The 20,590-nt window shown below is 40.7% G+C and overlaps 1 protein-coding gene across 1 annotated transcript; it reads right to left on the bottom strand.

Moving 5' to 3' along the window:
• Positions 1–1,068: 1,068 nt before the first annotated feature.
• Positions 1,069–20,135, bottom strand: HSPA9 (heat shock protein family A (Hsp70) member 9). The gene is made up of 17 exons (XM_080672034.1): positions 19,858–20,135; positions 18,773–18,831; positions 18,452–18,539; positions 16,718–16,899; positions 15,690–15,814; positions 15,059–15,132; positions 14,873–14,979; positions 14,233–14,395; positions 13,774–13,866; positions 9,400–9,609; positions 7,801–8,028; positions 6,955–7,059; positions 5,630–5,747; positions 4,878–4,972; positions 4,448–4,540; positions 4,115–4,255; positions 1,069–3,821 (listed from the first exon to the last, which is right to left on the bottom strand). Exons 1-17 carry the CDS (start codon positions 19,936–19,938, stop codon positions 3,744–3,746), a joined length of 2,040 nt encoding a protein of 679 aa, XP_080528160.1. The 5' UTR covers positions 19,939–20,135; the 3' UTR covers positions 1,069–3,743.
• Between the last annotated feature and the right edge of the window lie 455 nt (positions 20,136–20,590).

The following is a 20,590-nucleotide window of genomic DNA, read 5'->3' as shown; positions in this document are numbered from 1 at the left end:
GTAACGTTAAGTTCCTTCAAGATCACATAGAATAAGTCTGCAACAGAACTGGACTCTTCATCTAGGAAGTATGAAAGATTGTAAATTTATTCTGCTCACTTTTACCTTGCCCCCCAACCCCTTGCTGGCCCAGGAAAACTTCACGCCTATCAACTTATTCTTGGCTTTTTCTGATTAAAATTTTTTGTCTTTAACCAATTAAGTTTTAGTTTCTGGATTTGGTATAAGTTGCCTCTAGTATTCTTGATATGATTTAGACATATATTTAAAAAACAAAGGGACCTTTATTATCGCCTTATTTTGCACAGTGGGACAGATTCACTAATTTGACAAAGGATTTGAGTGCTTTTGTGTCAGCATTGTTCTAGGTCAGTGGTCAGCAAACTCAGTCAAGAGAGCCAAATATCAACAGTACAACGATGGAAATTTCTTTTGAGAGCCAAATTTTTTAAACTTAAATTTCTTCTAACGCCACTTCTTCAAAATAGACTCGCCCAGGCCGTGCTATTTTGTGGAAGAGCCACACTTAAGGGGCCAAAGACCTGCATGTGGCTTGCGAGCCGCGGTTAGCTGACCACTGTTCTAGGTGCTGGGAAATAGCAGTAAGCAAAAAAGTTTCTGACCTGTGGAGCTTGTGTGGTAACTGTCAGTCCTGGGATTTAACAAAATAGACTGGGTAGATTGTAAAACAAAAATGTTTCTGGCAGTTTTGAAGGCTCTGAGTCTGACATCAGGGTGCTAGCATGGTCAGGTAAAGGATCCTCTTCTAGGTCACATTCTGATTGTATCCTCACAAGGTGGAAGAGGTCAAGAGATCTCTGGAGCTCTTTTTATAAAGGCACTACTCCCATTCCACCCACAAGGCCTATCACTCCCCAGAGGCTGCACCTCCTAACACCATTACTTTGGGGTTAGGATTTCAACACATGGATATGAGGGGTGGGAGGGATAACACATACTCAGATCAGATCATATAGTGGGGGAAAGGAAAAACACTGGGTGGTAATAACTGCTAAGGAGAAAAATGGGGTAGAGGATAGGAAATAATGACTTGAGAGGGAACTTTTTTTTCAAATGTATTTTTATTGATTTCAGAGAGTAAGGGGAGACAGAAATATTGATGAGAATCGTTGACCATCTGCCTCCTGCATACCTCATGGTCAAGCCTACAACCTGGGCATGTATCCCAACTGGGAATTGAACTGTGACCTCCTAGTTAATAGGTCGACACTCAACCACTATGCCAAGCCAGCTGGGCTGGGAGCTATTTTATAAAATTTCAAAACCTTAGGAATAAAGTGAGCCAAGTGGAAAGCTGGAAGAATTCCTGCAAGGGAGGACAAAGACCACAAATTAAAATAGGAAGTTAGGGAGAAGGTAATGAGGGGTCTCATCACTGCTGTGGGGAAAAAGTAGCAAGGTGTGTAATTTTAAGTGGGGAAGACTACTTGTAATAATTCAAGTAGTAACTAATACTAAGTGGTACAGTGGAGATGGTGATTCTGGATGCACGCTGAAGGTTGCTAAGATTTGTTCATTCCAGGTTTGGGCAACCATAAGCAGCACAGTTACTGAAAGACCCCTTAGGAAGGAAAATCAGAAGTTCCTTTTGGGACCTATCAAGCACTTGTCACAAAAGGGAAACTATCTGAAGAATAAAAAAATCTTTTGGTCTTTCAAGGCTGTTTAATATTATTTTGTATCGGGAATACTGTTGTATGTTCACTACACATGGGGAAGCTTTAGACAGTTGTGGGTACCTATCCAGGCAGCTCTTCTCCCTCCTTCCTAGTAGAACCTATATTGTTTCAGGGGATGTTTGGTTGCTCTCCCTGATACCAAGGATGGATCTTGAGTCATATAAGACAGTAATTCTTAATTGGAGTGCTTTTGAAATCCTTGAAAGGCTTAGTTAGCACTGATTGATTCTAGAGGTGTTTGGTGGCCAAGGGCCAACCACAGATGCTAAACATCTATATATGTAAGACACTAATATGCAAATAGACCAGACTGAAAAAACCAAACAACTGGTTGCTATGATGTGCACTGACCACCAGGGGGTGTGTGTGGAACATGGTGGGCATTGGCCACAGCAGGATGGGTAGGTGGGGGTGTGGAGGATGGGCAGAGACCTATCCCTATGCCCACTATAGCCTCATGGCCCAAAGTTCCTTTAAAGGTGAATGAATTTGTGCACTGGGCCCCTAGTCTAACAATAACATGCCACAAAACAATCCTTCATGAAGTATTACACAGCCCACAAGGTCCCTGCCCAGTGTCTATCTGGCTGAGAGTTTGAACCTAGAATTTATTTTTTATGAGAATCTCAAGAAAGTATTTACATGGCTGTTAATGACCAATTTTCCAGGAATGTAATTATCATGTAAACAATGTCCATGTTACAGTACTGTACTGGTTTTTAAAAAATGATTTTAGAGGGAGGAAGAGAGAAACATCAATTTGTTGTTCCACTTATTCATGCATTCATTGGTTACTTCTTGTATAGAACCCAACTGTAATTCAAACCCACAATCTTGGCCTACTGGAAAGACACCTTAACCAACTGAGCCTACCCAGCCAGAGCCTCATTATATTGAGTGTTAAAGTGTATGAGTTTCATTTCTAAATATCAACACAAAATAAAAGGCATTACCTCTGGTGGGATCTAAGCCCCATGTTCTTAAGAATCCTGTAGGCATGGCATCCGATAGTCTTCTCTTGGAAGACTTTTGGGGGGAAATTCCTAGCACTTAAATGAGATACAAGAAAGATGCAGTCACCTTTCTGTTTCTGAAGTTAGAACTACATCAGAATTTAGGATAAGACTAGCCAGGTGCTGAGAGTGAAAGTAAGTATGGTAATTACCAGTACCTAATATTACTGAGTCATTAAACTTGTAACTTAGGATTTGCTACTAGATTTATATACAGCTACTTAGAACAGAAAGCAACCTGAAAATAGTAGCCTGTTTTTGTGCTAGAGATCTAGACTTTTAACATCCCAAATAAAAGGTGGGGTTATAAGAAATCAACAAAAAACCTCAGACCCAAACTTGGACTTAGCCTCACACCTCACAAACAAGAGATCAAGATGCTTTTCATATTTATTTTTTAAAAAAATCCAGAATGGATCAAAAAGAATAATCCAGGATACAGGTGCCAAAGGCCGGAAGGTAGCTATAAAAGTATGCCATAGGAAAATCACGGAGCCTTATTACCTTGTTTTAAAAGCTGTACCTAACATAAATAGCTTAGCTTCCCCTGCTCTACCTCTGAATGTGGCACAGTAGGCTTGTCTTGCAAGGCCTCAGTTGAAGGATCCCATGCATACACACACAGGCTGGTATGGCAATACTTAAGTATTTTATATTCCCAGTTGGTTTTATTCCAGGCCTGACTACCTTCATTGTTGTGTGTGGGATGGTTTCACCCCTTGGAAACACAGGTATTTCAGCACAAAACAATGTTAAGTCTTTACAATCAATAAATCATCATCTTCCCTTTTTCGTGCAGCTGAAAAATGATAGGTTAGGGACAGACAGAACATTGTGAGCTTTGTTACTGTTGGAATTATCACTCATTAAATGATCATTAGCTAAGTCACTAAATTTACATATTAAGGAAATTATATATAGAATACTGCAAAAACACAGTAAAAGACTGAAGTCTGCCCATTTCTGCTCAGGAAGTCCCTTCACTCCCAAGCGTCATATGTTGTCCTTTTGGCTCCAAAGTTTACTGTTATTACTGTTTCTCCTCTTTTTGATCTTCCTTTTGTTCCCCAGCACTAGAACTTCCAGAGCCTTCTCGCTCAGAGGCCATCTGTTAAGAAAACATTTGACAGTCACTCATTTAATGTTAAGGCTGGTAGCTTGCTCTCTGGAGCCATATCCCACCTATTCCACCCCCCCCTCCCTCCCTGTACACTATTGGTGGTTTCTGTGACTCCTTCCCTTTGACCTCCCTCACAACAAAGTAGAGTCAAGAAGGAAGGATATTTTCAACACTCCCAGTTCTATAAAATGGCTATGCAGGGAGCCATCAAGAGCAGTTACATCAAGATCAGAGAAGAAGGAAAATAAGTCATTGAGCAAAACACCCTTCAGTCCTTGTACCTTTTTATATGCCATTTCGAAGAGCTTCAATGACGCTTGCTGAAGGGAAGATGCTGCCTGCCTTATGTTTTCTCCAGTTTCACTATCTTTTCGAGCCAGGAGCTCTCTCATTTTGGAAATCTCCTCTTTTAGCTTGTTGCACTTAAAAAGAAAATAAAACAAAGCCCTCACACTTTTTCAGGTTTTCTTATCCTATTACAATTACATGAAGCAGTAATATTCAGAAACATTTTTTAAAAACTAAATTCCTATCAAGACCCACACAATCTTTATTGACATTGGTGACAATGCCTACCAACTTCTTGAACTACTGTATTATAAAAGAGGGCTCACCTCATCAGCAGGCAATTGGTCCTTGAATTCTTCCATCTTGCTTTCTGTATCATGGATGATTCCTTCAGCCATATTAACTGCTTCAACTCGTTCCTAAGAGACATTAGAAAATGAAGACTTCCCAACTGGTTGGCTGAAAGTCCTCACTGAGAAAGACAACATGCTGACTGCTACATATAGTTAGAGTAAAAACAGTAAGGGGGAGAAATCACTGTGGTTGGTGTGAGCTAGTCTGATGTGAGATTTTAGCTGGATTTTATAACATAAAAATCAATATGGGAAGATTTGGAATAAATAAAGGCATTCCAAATAAATTACAGCAAAGGGGGAAAGGAGATGAATTGAGGGTAACAGAAGATAAAAGATCAAAGATAAATGTCTAAATTCCCACTTTCATCTCCCAGGTGAAAAGAAAGAAAGTACCAATCACCTTCTTTCGCCTGTCTTCCTCAGCATACTTCTCTGCGTTTTTAACCATATTTTCAATATCATCTTTGCTTAACCCACCAGAAGACTGGATCACAACTATAGTGGAAAGAAAGCATTTTGTTACTTCCCTGGTTAAAATTATTTATCTCACCCTCTATTTGTATTGAGGGAAACAATACACCTGCTCAGAATAGCCAATCTTTTTTTAAAAAAATATATTTTATTGATTTTTTACAGAGAGGAAGCGAGGATAGAGAGAAACATCGATGGGAGAGAAACATCGATCAGCCGCCTCCTGCACACCTCCCAGTGGGGATGTGCCCGCAACCAAGGTACATGCCCTTGACCGGAATCGAACCCGGGACCCTTCAGTCCGCAGGCCGACGCTCTATCTACTGAGCCAAACCGGTTAGGGCAGAATAGCCAATCTTAATGTAAATTATGAAGAGGCATACCCTATTGTCCTATAACAGACAGAAGGAAACAAATGTCTGACATACACAAAGACCAACTATCCTGCCACTCTACCAAAACTTTAAGCTTAGCAATCCAGAGGTTCAGTGCTTGCCTATTTTAGGGAATAAACACCACAGTAATGTGAATCTGATAATTGAGAAAAGGGGCAAAGAGGAATCATTCTCCTGAAGCTAGAAAAAGATATGCACAACCTAGAGGGTCTAGTTCCCAACAGAAAGAAACTCCAAGGTCTCTTACCTCATTCCGTACAGTCTGATAAATAATAAGAACACTTACTCTGCTGCTCGCGTCCTGTACCCTTATCTTTGGCAGAAACATGTACAATCCCATTGGCATCAATGTCAAATGTAACTTCAATCTGAGGGACTCCACGTGGGGCTGGGGGAATTCCAATCTAAAGTAAGTAAGTAAATACACAGATTAAGCTCTTCTCAGAGGTACAGTGCTCTAGTTTCAAACCAATACAGTCTTCTGGGGAACAAGTCACTTGGTTCCAGGGAGGAACCAGCTATAGTTTCACTGAAATGTACAAAAACAAGTTTAGAAATAAAGGTAGTACTTCCATTGCTACCTGAAATAAACAGGGCTCATGCCAGTAAAGGCTGGTTGTAGCAAGTAATCATTATTATTATTATGTACTTGGGGACACAATGAATGATAATAGCAAACCTCATTACTGTTCATCTCACCAAGAACCAGTAAGCAACAGTAATTAGAAGCTAATAATATCAAATGTCTCTTAAATTAGTAACCAAAATTTTCTCCTAATTAGCACTGTTTATGAATATTTTCCTCTTATATCTTTTTTCTATACATATAAAAGCCTGAACGACCGAACGCTCTCATGTGCACTGAACACCAGGGGGCAGATGCTGGCGGTCAGTGTGCTCCTACAGTGGGAGCACCACTCAGCTGACCAACGGGTGCCAGACACTGGGCTCATGGCTGGCAAGCACAGTTGCGGTGGTGCAGCCTGGCTTACAGGGTTCTGGCAGAAACTGGCAGTCCCACATCCCCCAAGGGGTCCCAGATTGCAAGAGGGCGCAGGCCAGGCCAAGGGACCCCACCAGTGCACCAGGCCTCTAGTCTATATAATAAAAGCCTAAACGATTGTTATGGCAGAACTGGTCACTCAATGCAGGAGCTATCCCCTGGTGGTCAGTGCACTCCCACAGGGGGAGGGGCCGCTCAGACAGAAGCTGGGCTCAGGGCTAGCGAGCACAGCAGCGGGAGCCTCTCGCGCTTCTGCGGCAGTGCTAAAGAACAGCAAGCCAAATGGTAAGGAGCAAGGGGTACTAGACTGCGAGAGGGTGAAGGCCGGGCCTGAGGGGACCCCCACACCCCACCCCACCCATCCAGTGCACAAATTTCGTGCACCAGGCCTCTAGTATATTTATAATGTAAGTTCCTAAGGCACAGGCAAGGCTTTCATGTAAAAACTGAAGCAAAGGGCTCTTTAGTTGCAGAATTTGTATGTACACTATGTTAAGATAACAGACTACCTGTGTTTCAGCAATTTATAGTAACATTAATAAGGGTTGAAATATAGTCTAACTGTACAATAAAAAAGGAGGAACATATTTAGGATTCCCAATACCCACCAAAGTAAACTGTCCAAGAAGTTTGTTGTCTCCAGCCATCTCTCTCTCACCCTGGCACACTTTAATCTCCACCTGAGTCTGACCATCAGCGGCTGTAGAAAACACCTAGGGAAAAAGAAACTTTCTGGGTTGGCTATCTAATTAAACTACTCCCCTTACACAGAGGACAAGCCAAAGAAAGAAACTCACACTGTAATACTGGAAGAGTCCTAATGTACACTATTTTCAGAACAAAGGCTTATGTCTTTTGCAGGGAACAGGAGTAGGATTAGCACACCAAAAGGGCACACAATAGCTATTGTTTCTCTAAGCAGCAAATGCACTGCAAAAAGATGCAGCATTGGCACAGAAGGCCTCAAGAGAAGGTGCCAAAAAAACGAGATGTTGAAACATGCTCATCTGGGGAAGTAGGTCAGAGATAGGACATGCATTTTATGCTCAGTCATAGGACGTCACCACATACTTTTCTTCAGAATGATGTGTTGACAATACATCATAGCACAAATACAGCAATAGCCAGTTTTTCATAAAAACATCAAAATTGGAAAAGTCAAGAGTTCATTCTTAATCCAAAGACCCAAGTCACTGTCCAAATAGCCCTGCCTGGCATAATAGGACAACCATCATTCACCCATAATAGAAGCTCATTGCACTGTCTTGGCCAGGCCATTCTTTTTATTGCCTTTGAGAATAGAAGAATAGAGAGAATTTAGTCCCAAATGATAAGGCTTCTTTTGGTAAGTTAAAGAGTGAAGTTTTCCAGGAAAAGCTCACAAAAATGGCTGCAATCACATCCCTCATAGAACCTAGTATCTCTGTGATAAGGTAGAAAGGGGAGGCTCTTACCTGACTTTTCTTGGTTGGAATAGTGGTGTTCCTGTTAATAAGTTTGGTAAATACACCTCCCAGAGTCTCAATACCCAAAGAAAGGGGAGTGACATCCAGGAGCAGCACATCTGTGACATCACCAGCCAACACACCTCCCTGAATGGCAGCTCCAATGGCCACAGCCTCGTCAGGATTGACAGCCTTACTTGGGGCTCGGCCAAAGAGATCCTGCACAGTCTGCTGAACCTGAGCACCAAGAAAAAAGAATCTGTCACCCACTACTCAAAGCAACTGCCCAAGAAGGGGAGAGAGAACACATGTCCCAAGACCTTAGCAAATTAAATTGTAGGATAAGTTGCTCCAGATCCAAGAATTTCACTCAAATTACTAGTATTTCATAGTTGAATGCTTGTTAATGATCTGAGTATATCATGTAGGTAACACTCATATACTTTACTCACATGATATGTCATTCATAGCCCTTTAATTTGGGAAGAATTTGTGTAAGTTTGTTATCTGGTTTCCCATACAATACATTGTATTAGAAATGGTGTAGCCCTGGTTGGTATGGCTCAGTTGGATGGGCATTGTCTGGTGCATGGAAAGGTTACGGGTTTGATTCCCGGTAGGAGGCATGCAGAAGGCAGCTGATCTGCGTATCGACTAAAAACTAAAAGGAAGCAGTGCAGAGGTCATACAATGACAACAGTGGTGCTAACATGGGAAGTGCTCTTCCCTTTTTAAAATAATGCTAGGAAAAAGTGCTATTTAAATAGCATCTAGGATATTTGCTAACAGAATATCATCCAGGTCCAAAGCTTCTCGTTTTCTCTCCAGATTTATTCTGTGCATATTTTCCTAAGCCCACATACTTGAAAATTTAAGAAAATATCAAGGCCCAAGATAATTCTATGAAAGTCATAAAGAATTGCATCTTCAACAGTTTCTGTGCTCAGTCATTAACTTTCTACACACCTGTCTTTTCAGAATGATGTGTTGATGAATAGAATGCATCATTGCACAAATCTCTGTTGAAGAGGTACAATTAATTAAAAGCCTTGAACACTATGCTGTAAAGACACATGTCTAAAATTATTCCACAGAGGCCAGTTGGTATCAAGGTTTTAATATATATATATATATATATATATACATATATATATATATATATATATATATATGTTGTTTTTTTAACTGATTTTTAGACAGGAAAGGAGAGAAACATCAACCCGGGCATATGCTCTGCCTGGGAATCAAACCAGCAAACTTTCAGTGCACAGGATGATGCCCAAGCAACTGAACCACACCAGCCAGGGCGTATCAAGGTTTTAAGCTATCTCTGACCTCATGTTCATTCCTAAAAATTCTTCAAGACTGAAGTTCAGAATCCTTCATGTCATCACCCCAAGGACATTTTGCCCTTCCTAATCCTTTTTCTTATATCCTTGAATTTAAAAAAAAGAGGCTGAAAAGAACTCCTCAGTTAAAAGCACAAATTCATCTTTTCTGGATCACCATGTTTCATATCCCTACACATAAGCCATTTGTTTCCCCCCAAAGAACATATGCAGGTCCTTTCGGCTCGCCTTGTTGAGAATTCCATGGATCCATCCATACCTTGGGCATTCTAGTCATGCCACCAACAAGAATCACTTCTCCTATGTCACTCTTGCTGACTTCTGCATCTTGCATGGCTTTTTGGCATGGGGCGATGGTTCTCCTGATTAGCTCAGCAACAATCCCCTCAAACTGAGCCCGGGTCAGCTTCATATTCAAATGCTTAGGTCCAGATGCATCCATTGTAAGATATGGCAAATTGATGTCAGTCTGTAAAGGAAGGAGGGAGATCAGTAGTGGTGAAGTCTCTTTATTCAATAAATACTGTAGGAAAGGAAGACTTTGAATGCCACAGTGGTCACACCTAATTTAAAGGAAGAGCTACCAAACAACAGTGACTCTTTGAGTCCTACTCTTATCTTTCCAAAGATAAAAACACTTCAGAATTTTATTATTAAACAATGAAGACCAGAGGAGAGAAACAGGAAAAAGCCCTGTTCAGGAGACAAGAAATATTCTACCACTAAATATATAGGGTGAGGCAAAATTAGATTTATAGTTGTGAGTACACGAAACAGTTCATTCCTGTATTATTAATTACTGTATTTTCTACACAAACAACTGTAAGCATACTTTTGTCCCACTCTGTACATTAAGAATCATACTACAGCCCAGCCAATGTATCTCAGTAGTTGAGCATAGACCTATGAACCAGGAGGTCACAGTTCGATTCCCAGTCAGGGTACACGCCTGGGTTGCAGGCTCAATCCCTAATGTGGGGCATGCAGGACGCAGCCAATCAATGATATTTCTCTCTCTTTCTCTCTCTCCCTTTCTCTCTGAAATCAATAAAAAAATGTTTTTTAAAGGAAAAAAGAACTACACTACTACTGTTTTTTCCACCAAGTTTTAAAAAATTCCATGTATGGTAGTTAAAAAAAAACACACATCCAAGATATGCTCTGAACCAAATAGCCTGCCACCAAGCCAGGGCTTTTTAAGTTTCAGGAAGATAATTAGAAAGCTACAAACAACAGAGATGCTCTTTGACTTTACTGCCATCATATCCACAGATAGCTGCTAACATGCTACAGTCACACCATGTAATATCTAGTATTTAACAAACCCCAAATCCTATTAAGGTATGGATTAAGAATATTTAGACCTGCCTAGCATGGCTCAGTGGTTGCGCATCGACCTATGGACCAGGAGGTCACAGTTCAATTCCTAATCAGGGCACATGCCTGGGTTGCAGGCTAGATCCCCAGTAGCACACGTGCAGGAGACAGCCAATCCATGATTCTCTCATCACTAATGTTTCTGTCTCTCTTTCCCTCTGATATCAATAAAATACATTCTAAAAAAGAATATTTAGACCAAAAAAATCTCATCACCGAACATGCTGAAACAGATGTCTTAGGGGTGGACCCTCGGGAACAGAATTACCTTATGCCTCTCCTTTAACTTCACATCAAAGCAAGGCCCGCAGGGATTAAAGACGGAGGGGAGCAAATCCTTGGGTAAAGAACTGGGACTATTAAAAACTTTTCCTTGGGTAAAGAACTAGGACTATTAAATGCTTAATATGAGAGTTAACACATCTTCTGTAGAAACAGTGTTACTGGGTTTTGCCTTTAAGAATACCATTGACGTTTACTTCTTTCTTTGCAAAATGTCAATAATCCGAATTAGAAAATAGAACTGCATCATCCAAACCAATATGATTCAATAGAACTTTTTGTGACAACAACAATGTTCTATAATCCGTGTTGTTCACTTCAGCAGCCACTAGCCACTTATGGCTGAGCTCCTGAAATACAGCTAGCACAATTGAGGAACACAATTTAAAATTTGTTTAATTTTAAAATACCCACACGGGGCTATTGTTTTAGTGTAGTTCTATATGCTATAAGTTAATGACAACCTGAAAAATTCCAGGACTCTCAACTCTCTAAAACCAGTTCATCACAGTTTTGTCCTTCATTTTTCTCAAATCCAAGTATCTTTCACTATCAGTCCTCTCTCTTACCACCTGGTGTGCTACAATGACCTCCCAGTGATTTCCCACATCCACTCAGGTTGCCTTCTACCACAGAACCCATCCCCACTGAAAATAAAACTGTGCTCTACCTTGGCCAAAGTGCTTTTCATAAACCCAAACCTGACCATGTTATTGCCCCCACACAAAGTTTTTAGTGATTTATACTCACTCAGAACAGATACCAAAACACATATCTATAAAGTTAGAGCTCTAGCCTCCTGTCCCATGCCCATCTGCACTTCAGCCACACTGACCCCTTCTTAGCACTTCACACTTAACTCAGCATTTCCTAATTAACTCATCTTTCAGACATCTCCCTGCTATGTCTAACACCTCTGGTCAACTGTCATGTTCCTCTATTATAAATCTAACTTTGCCTTTTTACTACATTAATAACTTACATTCAGAGTACTTATTACTATGTTGTTCTAAGCATGTTACATGTATGTATGAATTTAGTAATCCTTGAAATTCTAAGGGGAAAAGTAGCACTGTTATCTGCATTTTATACAATGGAAATGTTAAGGCATTCACCCAAGGTCACACTGTTAAGTGATAAAATAGGACCTGAACCCCAACAGTCTACTTGTAGAGCTACTCTTAACCTTTACATTATGTTACTTCTGGCTTGACATTTTATATAATGTTCTAAATAATGTCCATCTCCCATACCACACTAAACTACACAAACGAGGGTAGTGTTTCTCAGAATTTATCCTAAAGGTTTACAATCACACACGCACAAACATTAATGTACAAGGATGCTCAATATACCTTCCTATAATGACAAAATGCTGAGGAAAAAAATAACCCTAATACCTATCAATAGGATACAGCAGGTCTTTGAATAACGACATTTTGTTATAACATCGATGAGAGGTCATAGGAATTTATCAAATAGCCTATGAAAAACTGGTTTCCTTATACAACATTTTGCTTAAAACTCACAGGACCTATTGATGACATCAAGTGAGGACTTACTGTACAGCCACATAAAAACCAACCATCCTTCGCCTCCAAAAAGTGTCAGACCCCTGGAAAGAATTATAAGCTATTCTCTGGCAGTACTGAAATATTTTTTTTTCTTTCTTTTATATATATTTTTATTAAGGTATTATGTGTGTACATATCTTACCATTGCCCACCCCCCCGACCCCACTCCCATACATGCCCTCACCCCCCAATGTTTTGCATCCGTTGGTTACTCTTATATGCATGCAAGTCCTTCAGTTGATCTCTTATTTCCCCCACCTCTCCCTAACCTTCCCGCTGTAATTTGACAGTCTGTTTGATGCTTTACTGCCTCTGTATCTATCTTTTTGTTCATCAGTTTATAATGTTTTTTATTATCCCCAAATGAGTGAGATCATGTGGTATTTTTCTTTCATTGACTGGCTTATTTCACTTAGCATAATGTTCTCTAATTAAAAATATGGAACGCTTCACGAATTTGCGTGTCATCCTTGCGCAGGGGCCATGCTAATCTTCTCTGTATCGTTCCAATTTTAGTATATGTGGGGCCGAAGCGAGCACAGTACTGCAATATTTCAACCCTAACCCATCATGTTGCAAAGTTCTGCCACTCTGTGTGATAGCAGGAAACAAAGCAACATCATCACCCTGGGTGACTTTGTACAACTTTGTCATTCCTCAAAGATACTTAAAAAAAAAAAAAAAAAAAAAAATTCCAGGTTTGACTTGTTTAATACCTCTTCTCCTCCCAGTGGTAATCAAACAACTAAAGTAGTCACAGGCTCTGTTTCTCTGCCACCTAAGAACCTGAAATTAAATCTCTTGCCTTCCACCTTATTTCGTCTCTGACCCAGATCTACCATACTTTCTACAATTCTATTCTTGGTTATTAAAGCAAAGTGAAGCTTCATCTCTCTGAAATGAAGCAGGATTGGCTGACACCTTAAAACAGATGCTGAGCAAGTCTGATGCCCAGGGGGAAAAATTTGCTCAGGTGTATAAAACCCAGCCTTCATAGCTCACTTTCTAGATCCGTAAGTCAAATTAAAGGAGAAACTATTAGAGACCCACACAAAGGTATTTTGAGTTAAGTGAAGATAGCAGTGCTGAGAGTCTCCTGGTATTTACAGGCTAGCAATTAATAGTTTTGCACACTGCTAGTCTAGATTTTAGCTCCAGTACACATAACCTCTGATTTGGATGGTTAACAAATTTAGGTCATCCATTAAAACACACACACACACACACACACACACACACACACACACACACACACCACACCACACCACACACCTGTTCCTTTGCTCATGGAAAGGTTTTTACCACCAATCAGAAAATGGTAAGACAATTAAAATATGCTATTCAAGTAAGCTCAGGCTTAAAAGATCCATCCAGACTGCTGGGATTTATCCATGTCTCACCTGCACAGATGAGGAGAGTTCACACTTAGCCTTCTCAGCAGCTTCCCGAACTCTTTGAAGTGCCATGTTGTCTTTGGTCAAATCAACTCCCGTCTATAAAGTGAAGACATTCATGCTAGTATTAGGTGATAAATACTCTTAAATTGCAGTGATACGCTGTTAACAACACAAAATAGAGCCATAACTTTATAAACAAGCATAAATTACTTCTTTCCTTTAAAGGGCTATCTATGCCTGGAGTCAGAAGGCAGAACTGATCTCAGTTCTTTCAACTGTAGGAGTCTAGCTCAAAAAAAAAAACAAAAACGGAGTTCCCAGAATTCCTTTTTCAATATTGTACAGAGTGCCATATCCTTTCAACTGAAATACAAATATTTCAGTGTTCTACTCAGGGCAGCTATCTGAATAAGGAAATTTTCACATCCTGATGTTTACAGATTAACCACACCAGTAACTAACCTCTCTTTTAAACTCCTTCACAATGTGTTGTAGCAAGGCCTGGTCAAAGTCTTCACCACCTAAGAAAGTGTCTCCATTGGTGGACTTCACCTCAAATACTCCTTTCTGAATTTCCAGGACAGAAATATCAAAAGTTCCACCACCTAAATCATATACAGCAATGCTAGAAAGAAAAAAGGAAGGCCTTAAGGAACAAAAGTAATGAAGTATTTATACATGCTACAACATGGACAAACCTTGAAAACATATCTGACCAGCACATGGTGGAACCTATGCCAATATACATTTCAATAACCAAATAAATATAAACTTGTCTATTTCCCCAAAGTATAATTATGAAATTTGATAACTGTGTGACATTTGTATTAACATATGGCCCTAACATGTAAAGTATACATACAGTTGAAATTAATAAATTCATTTAAAAGCAAAACCACTCTTTTGGAGGGGAAGGAAAGACCCTATTAGACCAGTACTGAAGGGAAAATAGTAAATAAATAAAAAAAGTCTTGAAATGAATGAAAAACAGATTATACAGCCTTGAAGAACATCAAGGCAGTATATTTTAGTCTAAATATAAGAATCACTAAGAAATCAAGACTTGGGATAAGTCTTCGTGGAGTTTATTATACAGACTTACACTTTATCTTCCGACTTGTCTAGACCATAGGCCAGAGCAGCAGCTGTGGGTTCATTAATTACCCGAAGCACATTCAGTCCAGCTATTTGACCAGCGTCCTTAGTGGCCTAAAAAAGTAAAAAGCATTTTCCACCTTTGTGTCCACAATACAACTAATTTCTTAGATAAAAATGCTAATTGACTCACCTGTCTTTGAGAGTCATTGAAATAAGCTGGGACTGTGATCACAGCATTTTTTGCTGTGTGCCCCAGGTAATTTTCTGGAAAAGAATCAAGGAATGAATCCAATCATGAGATTGTCAGATGACATAGGTAACAAAATTATTAATGTAACCTAACAACCTATATCACCTTTTTGGAGCCACAAACAGCACTCATCAGTTTTTCAGCATGCTAGAATCTAACATGTAGAGAACTTGTAGGAAAATACTCCATCTGAAGATAATAATTAAAAACTAAGACCTCACCTATAACACTTCAATGAAACTTCAACAACTAGAATGACTTAAAATAATTACTAGTTTCTTCAAATGTGAAGTTCTAAAGTTTTACCTAACAGACAAAAACTTATGTGTAATCTTTTTGCTTTCAAAATACTACTCCCCTACTGGGAAAAAGAAACAAGAAAGCCACCATTAGGAAATTTTGGAAGATGTATTCAATCTGCAGGGAATAGTATGAAGCGTTTTGCCATTCCTAGGTTTTCTATATAAAAGCCATCAGACTCACCCAAGGGACAGTGGGGTATAAAAGCTAGTGATCTCAGATAAATCACCCAGTTCTTGATACTTTCCCAGACATGAGCTAAACATCTCACCTGCAGTCTCTTTCATCTTCATCAACACAAATGCTCCAATCTGACTTGGAGAATAGAGTTTTCCATGAGCTTCAACCCAGGCATCACCATTGGAGGCACGGACAATTTTAAAGGGAACATTTTTACTGCAAGACACAGTAAAAAACATGGCAGTGCAATCTACCATGAATGTCCACCCTCCCATCCCCAGAAATCCATGGTCAATGAGAACTTCAGAAATTAATGAAAGCCTTTAGAAAGTAAACATTAACATATCAAAACACCCTGATGAAACCCAAACATTCTCTACTTTCCACCAAACAAAAAACTTATGCAGCTGCTTTGGAAAATGATTATAATTATCACTTATAGGACCCAGAAATTCCATTAATCAGTATCCAGCCAAGAAAAATGAAAACATGCGTTCACACTAACACCTGTGGCAGCATTATTCGTAATAGCTAAAAAGTGGCCCAGCTGGTGTGGCTCATGGTTGAGCATCGACCCATGAACCAAGAGGTCACCACCGGTTGGATTCCTGGTCAGGGCACATGCCCAGGTTGCAGACTCAATCCCCAGTCGTGCAAGAGGCAGCAGATCGATGTTTCTCTCTATCCCTCTCTTTAAAATCAATTAAGAAAAAAAAGGGGAAAACAAACTTAATGTCCATTCACATAAATAGCTAAACAAAATGTAAATATCCAGACAATGGGATATTATTTGGCCATATAAAGTAATGAAGTATTGATACGTGCCACAACACAAACCTTGAAAACATATCTGATCAGGACATTCCACTATCTGCCTTACGAATTTAACACCAATTTACATGGCCCAGGAATGACTAGCCAAATCTTCATATACCACATCTATACACAGCAAAGACCTAATCTGTGGAGGCAAAAGTGAATTTTTTGAAGGAGATATCCTTTTGGCAGGTGAGGGCTTGCCCCCAGGGACACATAAAATTACGAATGCGCTCAAGGGAACCTGCTAAAAGGTCCTTTGGTGTGGCCTTCGCAAATAACTATGCTTTTGTAATTACTCACATGTCTTTCTGGACTTCAGAGTCATCATATCGCCGGCCAATAAGACGCTTGGTAGCATAGAATGTGTTGTTTGGGTTGGTGACAGCCTGTCGCTTGGCAGGCATGCCAACAAGTCGCTCACCATCTGTTGTAAAGGCTACAACTGAAGGGGTGGTTCTGGCACCTTCAGCATTCTCAAGCACCTAAAACACCCAAAGCAAGACAGAGAATGAGGTTCCAGTGACCACCACTATCTTTGTATTAATCATTTAAGACAAAACAGATGTCAACTCACAACATAAATGCTCAAGAATAGTGGATGCTGATATGGTAAGTACTTTCTACTAGAGATAGTGGATGTTCAAAATATCTTTATTCCTTTATTTTGAAACAACAGAAAGAAAACCAGAATAAATATAAATCAGAGCTTTCATAGTCAGTGTAAGGACAAGGTAATCTTTCCTTCTAGAAGAATTAAATCCATTTCTCAATTTTTTTTTGTAATGGCTAAAGTTTCAGGCATATAAAAATTGCCAAGAAACAATTCAAGAATCTCAGGTGCTCTAAATATCAAGAACATAGGGGGAATAAAAGTGTTATAAAAAGAGTAAGGAATGCAGACTGGTGCAGCCACTGTGGAGAACAGTATGGAGTTTCCTCAAAAAACTGAAAATGGAACTCCCATTTGACCCAGTAATCCCACTCCTAGGAATATATCCTAAGAAACCAGAAACACCAATCAGAAAGGATATATACACCCCTATGTTCATAGCAGCACAATTTACAATAGCTAAGATTTGAAACAGCCTAGGTGCCCATCAGCAGATGACTGGATCAGAAAACTATGGTACATCTACACAATGGAATACTATGCTGCCATAAAAAAGAAGGAATTACTACCATTTGTAGGCACCTGGATGGAATTAGAGAACATTATGCTAAGTGAAATAAGCCAGTCAATGAAAGAAAAATACCACATGATCCCACTCATTTGGGGATAATGAAAAACATTATAAACTGATGAACAAAAAGATAGTTACAGAGGCAGTAAAGCATCAAACAGACTGTCAAATTACAGCGGTAAGTTTAGGGAGAGGTGGGGGAAATAAGAGATCAACTGAAGGACTTGCATGCATGCATATAAGAGTAACCAACGGATGCAAAACATTGGGGGGTGAGGGCATGTATGGGAGTGGGGTGGGGGTGGGGGGCAATGGTAAGATATGTACACATATAATACCTTAATAAAAATTTGAAAAAAAAAAAAAGAGTAAGGAGCCGAAACCGGTTTGGCTCAGTGGACAGAGCGTCGGCCTGCGGACTGAAAGGTCCCGGGTTGATTCCGGTCAAGGGCATGTACCTTGGTTGCAGGCACATCCTCAGTGGGAGGTGTACAGGAGGCAGCTGATCGATGTTTCTCTCTCATCAATGTTTCTAGCTCTCTATCCCTCTCCCTTCCTCTCTGTGAAATATCAATAAAATATATTAAAAAAAAAAAAAAAAAAAGAGTAAGGAAACTTCTGGAATAGCTACCATAATAGGAATCTCCTAAGATGCTTTACTTAGGTTGCAGCCCATGTGTTATGTAGAGCTCCACTTGGGATTGATAACAGAAGTAATCTTTAATCTATCTGTAAGCCATCCCAATGGTAATTTAGTAGTCCAAGAGGACACACCTAAATCCTTGGAAGTCAAATCCATTCAATTATCAGCACCATGCAATAATTATGACCCAGAGTTTCAAATCATGCTCACCTTTGCTTGTTTACCTTCCATAACTGCCACACAGGAATTGGTAGTACCCAAATCAATACCAACAACTGCTCCCTTGATTGCTTCTGATCTGTAAAACATTTAAAACAATGCTATAGCTATCATTTTAATAGCGATCTCCAAAATGGTTACAAGAATATATAAGAAAATATTGAATACCATGGGAATAGTGGCACATTACACAATCTGAAAATAAATATAGATGTGTCATTTTTTCCTGAGCAGAATCATTAATCACAAAGTTAGAGACCGCTGCTCTGGGGTTTAGAATTTATCTCTCAAAGGAAATTAAGTTACACTTACGCATAGTCCCGCTTTGAAACAATTCTGAAAGTCTCATGACTAAGGCCATTCCAACCATCCTAAAAAAGAAAAAAACAATTACATCAGCCATCATTACATATGAAAACTTGAACTTGTTCCAATTATTCTTCTGAAAGTCTCAAACTCTCATTCTACTTAACTGAGTGGCTACCATGTATACAATATACTGAAATGACGAAGTATTTAATGTATAAGAGGCATTGTGGTACTGAAACAGCAAGTTTAATAAAGCCCTACATATACGTGTGAATTGCATGTATGTTTATTTAGAAACATTTACCCTGACCCTGCCAAGCAATTGCTTTAAAGAGATAGGATTAGAAATCTTGTGGAGTCAACTTAGAAATTTTTTTTTCAGGAGTAGCCTCCAAAAAGGATCAAAGAAAAGACCTTCGTTACGACCTAATTTTAGGCTACTTCCAAGCCTTTCTTTAACCCCAGTAAGACAATTCCAGTTCTTCAAAGATGTAGGCTTTTGATCGTACGTGATAACAAGCACTATGGCTTTTCCCCAATTTGCTTACATTTTTTGAAATAACAGAGGACAATCTTAACCCCAAAATTTGGGGGAACTAACTACACAAACATTCCTAAAGAACGGGAACTTGATTCTGGATTTATTAAGGTGTGTTCTTGCTTTATAACATCTTTGCAATGGGGTCCTTGCACACTCTGTATCTTACAGAAGAGAACAGTCGTCTCCGACTCGTCGGTGAGACTACAAACCTGAAGAGCGGTTCCCTCCTAACTAGAATTGCATCCCGCGCCCACAAGCTCAAACCTGTTTAATCAGCCACAAAACGGATTGTCAGGACCACTACCTACTACTTCGTGAAATAAGACTCCACGCTGGCAAGGGGTGTGACTCAGCAGGGCTCGAGACAAGGAGATAAAACCCTGAAATGGGCCTTGAATCGGTAGCGCTGATTACAGAAGGCCCGTTACCTTTCTTCGCACCTGGTCTCTCCCAGAGGATTCTGACCCCGAAGGACGCGTGGCCTGCAGCTCCAAGGCCCAAGACCGTGAGCCGTGAGGCCCTCGGGTAAGGCCTGCCAGTTTCTTACCTGGTGGCGGGCGACCGTGGGGCCTCGGGAGGCTGCAGCGCCGACGAGACGGGATGCCGCAGCTCGGCTGGCGCTTATCATGGCGGCTGAACGGTGAGACTAGGAGGCAGCGAACAGTCACTGGGACAGCCGGGAGCTGCGCTGTGCTGCGCGGCGGTGGAAACGCTTCTGGAAACCTCCAACCACGTGGGGTGGGGAGGGAGGGGGTTGGTCGCTGGAGCCTGGAGGCCCGCTCTTCCGCTGAGGCGCTGCCTGCAATGCCTGACCAGAGACTACCTGACCGCCGCTGCCGGAGTAAGCGCGTATGGCCAATACGCTCCGCAGCATGATGGTTGAAAAAGTATGTCCTTCAGTTCTGGCTGTGGCAGGTATGGGCTCAATGAGAGGCGAGAGGGTTAAGAGATATATGAAGGCAACAATTTTAGACAGCCCTGGTCCTCGGAGGCAGCAAAGACTCAAGGTCACACGGGATAAACTGCGAAACGATTACAGTCTCCTTGCGTCAGTTGCGTGAGAGGCGGGGCCTCTTGCGCCTGCGCAGCTGGCGCCCGGCTGAGCGCCTGGAGCGCATGTGCTCAGGGAGTGGCGGAAAACAGGGGTGGAGTGTAACTACCGTACTCATTGGATGTCCCACCGAACGTAGCCGGCGGCGAGCCTGGGCGTGTGCACGCTCCTTGCGCGTGGACGTTATTCCTGCTCCCGCTCCGAGCGGAGGGCGCCATCTTGTCCTGGG

This window comes from Plecotus auritus (assembly GCF_963455305.1).
Source record: "Plecotus auritus genome assembly, chromosome: 6".
Taxonomy (NCBI): Eukaryota; Metazoa; Chordata; class Mammalia; order Chiroptera; family Vespertilionidae; genus Plecotus; species Plecotus auritus.
This window is presented reverse-complemented; position numbering and strand designations above follow the sequence as displayed.